Source organism: Mustela putorius, unplaced genomic scaffold (genome assembly GCF_011764305.1).
Source record: "Mustela putorius furo isolate JIRA1106 unplaced genomic scaffold, ASM1176430v1.1 tig00537227_pilon_pilon_pilon, whole genome shotgun sequence".
Classification (NCBI taxonomy): domain Eukaryota; kingdom Metazoa; phylum Chordata; class Mammalia; order Carnivora; family Mustelidae; genus Mustela; species Mustela putorius.
In genome coordinates, this window is record NW_025422368.1 from 6,170,228 (window position 1) to 6,182,678 (window position 12,451).

At 48.0% G+C, this 12,451-nt stretch overlaps 1 protein-coding gene across 1 annotated transcript; it reads right to left on the reverse strand.

The window, feature by feature from the left end:
- Nucleotides 1–5,944: 5,944 nt before the first annotated feature.
- LOC101679966 (tubulin alpha-1C chain) lies at nt 5,945–12,182 on the reverse strand. Its single transcript, XM_013049159.2, has 4 exons — nt 12,044–12,182; nt 8,993–9,215; nt 8,701–8,849; nt 5,945–7,036 (listed from the first exon to the last, which is right to left on the reverse strand). The coding sequence occupies exons 1-4, from the start codon at nt 12,044–12,046 to the stop codon at nt 6,062–6,064; spliced, it is 1,350 nt and encodes a 449-aa protein (XP_012904613.2). The 5' UTR covers nt 12,047–12,182; the 3' UTR covers nt 5,945–6,061.
- Between the last annotated feature and the right edge of the window lie 269 nt (nt 12,183–12,451).

Sequence of the window (12,451 nt, forward strand, 5' to 3'; positions counted from 1 at the left end):
GACCTTGCAGGCTTTTTCTTCTTAAGGATTCAAGGGCCTTCATACTCAGGAACAAGAGCAGAGTGACCCCTATCCACAGCCTGCAGCCTGCAGGATCTGGTTTGGTTCTTGTCTCAAGACTCAAGTTTGGCATTCTGCTCAGGTCATGATCCCAGGGTTCTGAGATCAAGCCCCACTTGGCAGGGAGCCTGCTTCTCCCTCTAACCCCACCCCCCCTCCTGCCTGTGGGCTCGCTCTCTCTCAAATAAACAAATAAAATCTTTAAAAAAAAATCATGCTCAAAGCTCCCTAGGCTCTGGGAGAACTGGGACTGCCCTGGGTCCTAGGCTAGATCTTCTGGCTAGACTTCCTGCGGGGAGGTGATTCTCCCAGAGTGCGCCTCCTCGCTCTTCAATACCACCAGCAAATCAGACTAGGGTTCCATTCACAGTTGCATGTAAAAGGATAGAAGGTACATTTTTCGAACCTGCAGATGTTCTCTGGGCACTTTCAATTTATGACTTTAAGTTCAGCCAGCTCCTGGGGAGCAGAGAATCTGTGGTCTCCCAGGGCTATGTTTGCTCTGGAAAACAGGATATACACATTTAAAAGGACCTTAATATTTTTATTATTAAGCATTTTACCAAAATTTTCTATGAACTATTATATAAGGTCTTTAATTTTTTTTAAATTTTAAGTAGGCTCCATACCCCACATGGGGCTCAAACTTACAACCACAGGATAGAGAGTTGCATGCGACTGAGCCAGTCAGACATCCCTGTTGTATTAGATGTATGCTTTTTGGCAGGAAGCAATAGAAAACCCAACTCAAAATGTCCTAAACAATAAGGGGGTTTTTAAGACCTAAATGTGAGACAAGAATCCATCAAAATCCTAGAGAACACAGGCAGCAACCTCTGTGACCTCGGCCACAGCAGTTTTTTTGCTAGACATGTCTCTCCAAAGGCAAGGGAAACAAAGGCAAAAATGAACTATTGGGACTTCATGAAGATAAAAAGCTTCTTCACAGCAAAGGAAACAGTCAACGAAACTAAAAAGCAACCTACGAATGGGAGAAGAGATTTGTAATATCTTATCAGGTAAAGGTTAGTATCCAAAATCTACAAAGAACTTATCAAACTCAACACCCAAAGAGCACATAATCCAATTAAGAAATGGTCAGAAGATATGAACAGACATTTCTCCAAAGAAGACATCCACATGGCCAACAGACATATGAAAAAAAATGGTCAATATCACTTGGCATCAGGGAAATACAAACCAGAACCACAGTGAGATTTCACCTCGCACCAATCAGAATGGCTAAAATTTATAAGGCAGGAAACAGATGTTGGTGAGGATGCAGAGCAAAGGGAACCCTCCTACACTGTTGGTGGGAATGCAAGCTGGTGCAGCCACTCTGGAAAACAGTATGGAGTTTCCTCAGAAAGGTGAAAATAGAGCTACCCTATGACCCAGGAATTACATTACTGCGTATTTGCTCCAAAGATATAAATGTAGTGATCCGAAGGGGCACCTGCACCCCAATGTTTATAGCAGCAATGTCCACAATAGCCAAACTATGGGAAGAGCACAGATGTCCATCAACAGATGAGTGGATAAAGATGATATGGTAAACATATGATGGAATATTACACAGCCATCAAAAAAGGAAATCTTGCCATTTGAAACAACATAGCTGGAACTAGAGGTTATTATGCTAAGTGAAATAAATCAACCAGAGAAAGACAAATATCATATGATCTCACTCATACGTGGAATTTAAGAAACAAAACAGAGGATCATAGAGGAAGAGAGGAAAAAATAAAACAAGACAAAATCAGAGAGGGAGACAAACCATAAGAGACTCTTAATCATAGGAAACAAACTGAAGATTGCTGGAGGGGAGAGGGATGGGGGTGGTGTAGCTGGGCGATGGACATTAAGGAGGGCACATGATGCAATGAGCACTGGGTGTTCTATAAGACTGATGAAATCAGTGACATCTACCTCTGAAACCAGTATTACATTATATGTTAATTAATTGAACTTAAATTAAAAAAAAGGGGGGGATCTTTAAATCTCAGATAATGAGAAAACGAGAGGCAGAGAAGTTTCAAGTCTGGTTAATTCAGGGCCTCAACATCCCACCAAGAAGCCAGGTTCTTTTCCTTTCTGCCCTGTCACACCCAGAGCGTTAGCTTTTGAGTGTTGGCGTTCGTCCCCTCAGTCATAAGATGACTGCTGCACCGTCCAGTACTGTCTGCTCACGCAGTAATACCCAAGTATTGTAAGGGACAGAAATCCTTTCCCTGCGTTCCTTTTCAAGAGCAAGGAAATTTTTCTAAGGACATCCTCCCCCCAACCCCCAAGCAGCAGATCTTACTTCCCTTCTCATGTCAACAGCATCACAGGCTGTTTCCTTAGCCAATCGCTGGCCACAGAACTGGAATTACCTCCAGCAGCTGAGACCAAGATTCACCCTGGGGCTGGAGAGACCCAGCTTCCCCAGTGCCCGTGGGTGCCCAACACCTAAACGGAGCCGGGCTGTGTCGGCAGGTGGAGCCACCCACCGGGACGGCTTTGGGTAGATGTGTCATTGTGGCTGTGACATGTGACAATCTCTTCAGACATGGGGCCCATACTGCCTTGAATTAGGGTCGTGCCTCTGTTATCTGTCTCTACAGTGTAGGGGAGGGACAAAAAAAGCTAAATATAAGCCCTACAGTATCCGGCACAGTGACTCGCACCAATTAGGTTCTTTGAAAATACCGAGTGAGTTAAGCTGAAAAATGGAAATGATTGTTATAATCATATAATTGGATGTGATTACCTTGGCCAAGGGCATTTTAGTATTAGTTTACTGTCAGGCTAGACATCTCCTGTGAGCCACATGAGCTATTTGGTAAGAACAGAGTGCGGGGAGGGAGGTGATGGGTGACCGCAATGACACAGAATTTCCACCCACCCACACCCTCAGTGAATCAGACTAATGCGTGAATATAGACAAAACTCTCTCGTGTAATTAGGAGAGCTTTACATTCTGTTCTCATTTGAAAAAGCAAATGAAGAAGAAACCTTCTGGTGGTGAGACAGGTGTTTAAAAGCATTCTCTGTATTATGACCCAAGGAGACAAGCCTCTCTCCCTGCTGCTGAGTGTTTCTCTCCTGCAGCAGACTCAGAGGGGATGGGGGATGAGGAAGAAACCATTTTCCCAGAACCCGCTCAGGACTCGCAAACTCAGAGATACCAGGCTCTCCAACGAAAGGGGCAGTGACAGGCTGATGAGAGTACCAGTAAAGAGGACTTCCTCCATGGGGGAGAAGCTGGGAATCTTCTCCACCCCAGCATGTGGGGGCTCTATTCCCTTCAACTTGTGCTGCCCTGGCATTGGACTCCAGGAGCCATCTGCCTGGGCCATCTCTGCCGGCTTTACCTCGTGGCCTTGGCTGACAAGAGCTGACCATCTTGGCCCTGGTGCTGGGGGCGGGAGCTGTCCTGCCTGCCTGGCAGCAGGTGTCTTGTCAGCAGGAGTCCGGCTGGATGGTAGCAGCTACCGGAAAGGATGCTATTTGTCCACAATCTGGAAATGGACTTGTGGAGCTCGGAGAGGGGCCCAGACACGAAAGTCCTTTCCCTGGAGAAGCTACAGCTTGGACGGTGGGAACGAGCTGGCATTGCCACCCTGGGTCATTCTGCTGCCACTGGGCCCGGGAATGGGGCTCCTAGAAAGTCACAGGACCACAGAGAGCCCGTGCAAGGGCTTCCCTAAGGCCCCACATGCTCCCAGAAGTGGCCCCTGTCCTCCCTGGGTGCTACTTGGCAAGGTAGTGTGAACAAGGGCTTTGGAATTGGAGTTCTGGGGTCAAATTTCAGCCTGACCACTTGTTCTATAGCCTTAGGCTAGAAATTTAAGCTGTTTCAACTTCCTCAGCTGTGGAAGGGTGTTGTGAAGATCATGAAACACTCCCACCCTGACACAGCCCCCCCTTCTTCCCACAGCAACAACCTCACTCCGAATTGCCACACACTTTCCAGAAGTCAGAGGCCCGAAGATGGGCTCTCTCCAAGCTAGATCCCACCTGGCCACCTCTGGACCAGTACTGGGCTGTTTGACAGATTCCTACTGGAACAGAGGCATTTGCCGGTGGCTTCCCAAACACAGAACAAGTGGACAGCCCATACACATCCCTCCAGGTCCTAGCTGAAAGCAGCCGTGCCTGGGCCCACAGGCCCTCAGTGGCCAGCAGCCTCCATGGGGCAGAAGCAGATGGCTCCTCTGGTCAGGTCAGCTGAGGGCAGCCTAAGCCCTCTGTCCACACAGCCAGAGTCTGGGGCTGCAGCCAATCTTAGCCTTTCTCCATTTATCGCCATCAAGCCTCAGCAGCATCAGCCATGGCAGCCGTTCTGAGTCCAGACTTTCCATTTGTGCTCAAGGGCAGATCAGATGATTGTCAGCCACAAAGCAGTGACCTAGACCTTGGGGTATATTTGTTCTTGCTGCAGGCTAACTTCTATTCACTCTCTCACCAACATGGAGGGGAAAAAAAAAAAAAAAATCATTGCAAGGACAGATCCCTCCCCAACCACTAGTACTTTGTTCTTCCAATTCCCCAGGCTCTGTTCCACTAGAATATTTCTTCTCAACTAAATTCTTCTTTCACCCCCACACCATTGTGGCTGCTTCAAGGTTTCCAACCTTTTTCAGGTCTTGGCACACATAGAGAACAATTTATCTGTAAAGGCTTACTGAGGTCATTGGAGGGGTTGTTCCAAGTCAGGGGTGACCGGCCCCAGGGGCTCCAGGTTATCTTCAGGATAAGAAGACCACAGCTGCTCTAACAATGAAAGCTCTAAGGGCCTCCCGGGATACTAAGTTGAAGCACCTTGGAAGGGGGCAGAGAGAATGGCTGTTTTTCAGATGCTTTCCTTCCTCAGAGTCAGGGGTGAAAACACCAGCAGGAAAAGAAAGAGGGAACGGAGCCCCAGCGGAGTACAGTCAGTCACGGAGGAAAGGCAGACACATCTGCAGCTCTGGACCCATCCCCTGCCACTTGGGTAGCATTCCCGCCAGGACCTGCACCCAAGCACCGGAACTGGTTCCTCCTTCCCGCCTGAGACCCAACCCTTTTCACTGCTTAGCTCCACCTTATTAGCCACACTCCTAAGGGTCCCTGACTACCCATCACACAGCCATTTGGCGCCACCCACACATCAAGAACCACCCTGCTTCTAACATGTACTTGGAAGAGGGTCCCAATTAGGGGATCTTCCCTCTCCAAGCTTTCCGACCCATGCATCACGCCCACTGGGTCGAGTACCAACACGCTTAACAACTTGTGACTTCAATTTTGTGCTCGGCCAGCTCTACTTTCTCCGAGTGGTAACTTTTTCAGGCACAATCTTATTTGCCACTGTAGATTTTGGTTAAGTATGGAACAGATCAGCACAGTTCTCAGCCCTTCCCACGTGACTGTTAAGACGTTCTTAAATCCTGACAGCAATAGTTTCTGTACCCTGGCTGGTTCCTTGAATCTTGGCTCTACCGCCTACTAGCTAGGTTCCCTAACCCCCTTACTATTTTATAGGCAGTCCCAGCAGACCAAGAGCAGGAGCTGGAAGCTTGTTAAAAAAATAAATAAATAAAAAAGCATTATTTTCTAACGCTCCCCTCCAGACCTACAGATGAGGACCTAAATCTTAATACCTACGTGTGATTCACATCCACACTTTAGCCTGAGAAACACTGGCCCAACCTGAGCCTGTTGCCTTGCTGGTGATAGGATTCTATCCCTGCTCATCAATCGGGTCTTCAGTGAAACAAACCACTTAGCACAGTGCATGGTACCCAGAAGCTACCTACAGTGTTGATCCAATGACTGGGGAGAGCCTCTGCCAGCCTCCTCCACTCCCAATTGGCCTTAAGTAAGTAGGGCTAGTAATTACCATGATACAGAAGCCAGCTTGATATTTAAAATGGAAATACCACTTTTATTGACAAGTTAGGGCTATGGACAGACAGCTTCCAGAACAGAAAAAAGACAGTCAAGACAACGGAGTGTAAAAATCATAGCAGACAGCCTAATACTCTTCACCCTCATCCTCTCCCTCAGCACTATCTGCTCCAACCTCCTCATAATCCTTCTCAAGGGCAGCCATGTCCTCACGGGCCTCAGAAAACTCCCCTTCCTCCATGCCCTCCCCCACATACCAGTGAACAAAGGCACGCTTGGCATACATCAGGTCAAACTTGTGGTCCAGGCGAGCCCAGGCCTCAGCGATGGCTGTGGTGTTGCTCAGCATGCACACAGCTCGCTGGACTTTGGCCAGGTCTCCACCGGGCACCACAGTGGGAGGCTGGTAATTAATGCCCACTTTGAAGCCAGTGGGGCACCAGTCCACAAACTGGATGGTACGCTTGGTCTTGATGGTGGCAATGGCGGCATTGACATCTTTGGGAACCACATCGCCACGGTACAACAGGCAGCAAGCCATGTATTTACCATGGCGAGGGTCACATTTCACCATCTGGTTGGCTGGCTCAAAGCATGCATTGGTGATCTCTGCTACTGTAAGCTGTTCATGGTAGGCTTTCTCAGCAGAGATGACGGGGGCATAGGTGGCCAGAGGGAAGTGGATACGGGGATAGGGCACCAGGTTGGTCTGGAATTCTGTCAGATCAACGTTCAGGGCTCCATCAAATCTGAGGGAAGCGGTGATGGAGGACACAATCTGGCTAATAAGGCGGTTAAGGTTAGTGTAGGTTGGGCGTTCGATATCAAGGTTTCTACGACAGATGTCATAGATGGCCTCGTTGTCTACCATGAAGGCACAATCAGAGTGCTCCAGGGTGGTGTGGGTAGTGAGGATGGAGTTGTAGGGCTCAACTACAGCTGTGGAAACCTGAGGGGCTGGGTAGATGGAGAACTCCAGCTTGGACTTCTTGCCATAATCGACAGAGAGACGTTCCATCAGCAGGGAGGTGAACCCGGAACCAGTTCCCCCTCCAAAGCTGTGGAAAACCAAGAAGCCCTGAAGACCTGTGCACTGGTCAGCCTGTAAAAGAAAAGTTTTAAATTTAGCCTTGGTGAAAGCTGCAATGACTTCTTTCAATTCAAAATTCCATTGATCGAGATTTTTTTTTAAATTGTTTTAAGTTTTTTTAAAGTAACCTCTACATTTAATGTGGGGCTCAAACTCACAAGCCTGAGATCAAGAGTGGAGCACTCTTCTGAGCCAGCCAGGTGCTCCCAATTGAAATTTCTTTAATCTTCTGAACAGTATTTGCTAAGACAGCAATTATAACGAGCTTCTAAGTGCTCAAATTCAGGGAAACTTTTCACAGTTCTTGGAAGGGGGGGAATCTGCTAAACAGCTATTTAAAAATGAACTATCTTCACTTCCACAGAAGAATCAGGAGGGCAAGGCCCAAGTTTCAGTCGCTGAGAGGGCAACCTCTGGCCCCCTTGTCCCTTGTGACTACAGGGAAGGGAAATTTCTCACAGATGGAGAGCTACCAAGCAAGGACAGGCCTGGGACCACCAGCCCCCTACAACGGAGGTCTTATAAAGATCTGTCAGCTGCTTTCCAAGCTGGAATACGACAGAAGAACCAAGTTCCAATGCCCTGGTGTTAGGAGTCAGGCTGGGTCCGGATCCGGCTCTACCAGTTCCTTGCTGTATGGCTCTGATCAAATTTATTTCCCAATCTCAGCTTTCGCATTTATCAATGGAGAATAGTAACCTACCTCGGGTTGTTGAGAATTAAGTGAGTACTTGTCAGAGAGCCTGACACAGTAAACACTAGTTATCAGAGAAAGTCTACGGATTCTGCAAAAGCTGACATGCTACCACAGCTCCACAAAGCCTAACATCACTGGAGCTCTCCACCACTTCACTACACCATTCTGGTTAACAAGCTGCCATTCTATGAGACTTTTCAAAGTTCTCACCTGACAATCCTCACTTCTCAGAAGTGATGAGATTTGGGGCGCCTGGGTGGCTCAGTAGGTTAAAGCCTCTGCCTTCGGTTCAGGTCATGATCCCAGGGTCCTGGGATCAAGCCCCACATCGGGCTCTCTGCTCAGCAGGGAACCTGCTTCCCTTCCTCTTTCTCTGTCTGCCTCTTTGCCTACTTGTGATCTCTGTCTGTCAAATGAATAAATAAAATCTTTCTTTAAATAAGTAAATAAGAAGTTTCCAGTGTCTGCCATTTCTAGTCAGGGTTATGCTGGCTTCTTGTGCTCTGACCCTTCTGTCTTGATACAAAGCACCAAACGTAAGGTAATCCAATATTGTTTTTTAGGAGTCTGATCAGTACATGTCAGTCTGCCACCTACTCAATGTGACTAAGATGACCTAAAAGGGGCATGGGAACTTGAAGCAGGGAAGCTGATTAATATGAACCAGGATGTTTAATGATCTTAAACATCAATTAAACTGTTAAGCCTCCTGGGTCCTCACCTTGACTTTAGGTAAATTGCCCTAACTGCCTCGAGCAATTGCCCAAGTCTGCCTTATGAGACATGGAAATAGGCAATGGAGCACTTAAACCGGCCCCAAATAGTTGTTGCATAACCCAGGACCATCTGGTTCAAAATCCAGTTCCTTTGTGAGCACTCAATGGCTCACTTCAGTGTGCAAAGAAGGATTCTTACAGCTTTAAGAGGGACCAAACTATAAGAAAACGCTCACCCCACTTTAAATAAAAAGTATGTTTACCAGCTTCCGAATTCGGTCCAAGACAAGGTCAATGATCTCCTTGCCAATGGTGTAGTGCCCTCGGGCGTAGTTGTTGGCAGCATCTTCCTTGCCTGTGATGAGCTGCTCAGGGTGGAAGAGCTGGCGGTAGGTGCCAGTGCGAACTTCATCTGGAAAAGGCAAACACAGCAGCCCCCCATCATTCACCACCTGCACAAGCCTGCTCAATTTCACAGGGTCCTTGAAGCCCCAAGACAGACCTCCTGTCCCAGACCCCCCGGGGGAGCTCACCAGGTTACAGAGGCCAACTCACCAATGACTGTGGGTTCCAGGTCTACAAACACGGCCCGGGGCACATGCTTGCCAGCGCCCGTCTCACTGAAGAAGGTGTTGAAGGAGTCGTCTCCTCCCCCGATTGTCTTGTCACTTGGCATCTGGCCATCAGGCTGAATGCCATGCTCCAGGCAATAGAGCTCCCAGCAGGCATTGCCAATCTGGACACCAGCCTGGCCGACGTGGATGGAGATACACTCACGCTGTGGGAAGAAGGAAGGAAAATACCAGAATAGGACAGATCAGATGGAACGTTTAGGAATGATTCACACCTAAATGACTAATTAACCTTCAGGATAGATAATCACCTTTCTGGAAGTCACTCCTGCCCAAGGTTATTTCACAAGCAAGAGCCTTTGGTGACTAATTCGGAGAAAATGCTTTGCAAAACCAAAGATATGTTAATAAACTACTAGGCCGGACCAGAGATCAGACCCTTGCTTTGTAGTCACATTAGATATTCAAGGTCAGGTTTCTACCATTTTAGAAAGACTGAAGCTGTGCTAAAGCAATACATTTCCCCCAGCTCCTGGGAAATATGCCTGCCACGATTCCTTAAAGGCATGCAAAACTCCCCTTTGGAGCTCTGATTCATTCTGTGTGATTGTGTAACTGTTGAGCTCATTCTGGTCCCTCTTTAATCCTATTCTTTAAAAGACAAGGGCTTCTGCCTCTCCCTTTAAAACCAGCTTAAACCAGCAAACCACAGCCATATGACTCACGGGGAAAATGCCAGATAAGCAGCAGCTGGCTGTATTCTAAAAACTGTGGTCAGAGGCAGCTTTTTAACCCTGCGGAAGAACTTAATCTTAAGGAAGAACATTTTTCCTATACTATCAACACATCTTGAGTAGGAAGGGTTGAAGACACGTGGAAATAGAAGGCAGAAGTGTCAACGAGACTTGACTAATAGCTTAAGGAATTAGTTGTTTCCTACCCAGATGTACATACAGAGATCTCTGGTACTGTGAGGAAAAAGCCTTCGGCGTCAAGAATTTAACGATATTGGGAAAATGTCTGTTTTCCTTTACTTGATGAACAAGATCATTTATAAGTTTCCAAACTCATTTCTGCCTAGTAAAGTAAGACTGTGAACACAGAATCTTTGCCTTCAGATTTAAGGGGAAGACAAAAAATGGTGCTTTATTGTATTTCACCGTAAGTCAGACTACTTTGCAGACTAGTAGAGGACTTTCAAAAAATACTGACACCAAATATCTACCTCCTTTTATGTTTTCCCCAAATATGAGGGTTTCAAGTTTTTAAAAGCTGCTAACAGGAAACTAGTTAGAGAAAACACCACCACTAAGATCTCAAAGGGCCTAGTTTCATAAGCTGAGATAATTAAAAACCCCAATCATCCACAACCTTTGACCTATGGTCCTCCCTCCCGCCTACACTCCTCATAAAACACCCATGGTCTCCTCACCACATCACCGAGCTCATGATTACCTGCATTGACTCACCCAGCTCTAGGGCTGTGGGAGAAAGGGGAGTTGGTTGTTCTAATGAACCTATGACTATTTACCATTGCATCATGTTTACCTTTAACTGGACTTTGGAAATTCTACAGCCCAGGAAAGCTGGAGAGAGTGCAGTTCCTGACAGCTCCAGGCCCAAAGAGATAAAGTATTTGAGAAAAGCCTTTCATTCTAATGAAGTGTTTCTTCTATTGACTTATGAGCCCAAAACAACTTTCACTGTGCAACACTTTTTTTTTTTAAGATTTTATTTATTTGGCATACAGATCACAAGTAGGCAGAGAGGGAGGCAGAGAGGGAGACAGAGCGAGCCCAAAGCAGGCTCCCCGCTGAGCAGAGAGCAGGGGGTGGGGGGGCCTCATTCCAGGACACTGGGATCATGACCTGAGCGGAAGGCAGAGGCTTTAACCCACTGAGCCACCCAGGTGCCCCTCTTAATTGCTTTCTTGTTAGACCATGGTCACTACCTGCCCTCCACTCTCTCCTGGCCACTCAGGAGATGAAGACACAGGTGATCAACTCACTTAGTCTAGCTTTCACTGGATAAGCAGCCACCTTAAAAAAAAAAAAAAACAACTATTAATCTAGCCAGTGCTTGCCTAAATCCATCTGCTGCTCTTGCTCTCCAGCCCTTCTTTAAAAAGCCGCACTATTTTCTGAATCACTCCTTGACAAGTATCTTTCCACCTCCCTTGCTGAAATGCACTCAAACAATTTGTTACAGACAGACTTAGTTTTGACAACAGGGGTAGTCTCTGATGAGGGTGACTTCACTGTATCCCCCTTTCTTTAAAGATATTATTTTTAAACATTTAATACACAAATCCTGGCTTAACAGCATGACTTCTTTTAGGTAGACCTCCAACAGACCTTCTCTAAGAACACATTGTTAGTACTTGTTTACTCAACAGTTTTATAAGAAACTGTCTTTTTATAGACTGGTTTTTAAAAACGTGGCCTAAGCACAAAGCTTGAGCTATAAACATCCCATTGCATTAACATTAGAATTGCAAAATTAGACAAAGTGGCGGTTAATAATTCCCTTAAAAGGAGCAGCCTGCCTACCTCCTTCAGGTGGACTGATGCAACTGGAAGCCCTCCCGGGAGACAAGACCCAGGTGACTCAGCGGGGAGTCACTGGACGCCGGAGAGGGGGGCCAGGAAGTGGATGCACCTTCGGGGCCGGAGTGCTAAGACACCGGGAAGGTGAAGTCATTTAGAGAAATGGAGGGGAGGGATTTTTTTAGTTTTCACAAGTCTTTCGGGGCCAAGGTGACGGCTCGCTGGTCTGCCTTCGGTTGTGGCGAGCCCTGGGGCGATGCCCTCTCACTGGGATCTAGAGGGCTTTCCACTTCCCCCCAAGGCAGCGTCCTGGCCGCCTTTTCGAGCCTGAACATAAGTTTGCCGGTAAACTCGGCTTTCCCAACCCGGTCATCAGAAGCCAGTTTACTCGCAGGCGTCCGGGACGCGGCCCCACGTGCACCCGGGTTCCACCGCCCCTTCGGGCTGTTCTCACCTCCACGTCACATCCCCAGGACCCCTCCACTCACCATGACTGAGACTTATAGGGTTCGTTGGAGCTGGAGAAGGCGAGGGGACGGCGACAAGGTTCTCCCGCTGACAGACTACCAAGGAGTCCGGGGGAGAAGTGGTAAGTGGTAAGTACGCCCCCCGAGGGACCCTATATACCCCGTCCGTGGCCACGTGACCTGGGGGCGGGCCTCTGACCCCGCCCCGGCCGCTGCGACCCCGCCTCCGAGCCCGGGGCCGCGGGCAGGACGCCCGGTCGCACCCAGCCCAGCAGAGAGGAGGGCGCGCGGCGCTGATTGGTGGGTTCAAAAGTTCAAACCAAACTCTTCGGAAGGAGCCGGCGCTGGGGAGGGAGGAGACATCCTGGGGCCTGGGAAGGCGCGGGTGGGGCGGGGAAAGGATGGGGACGGCGATCGGAAGGAAAAGGA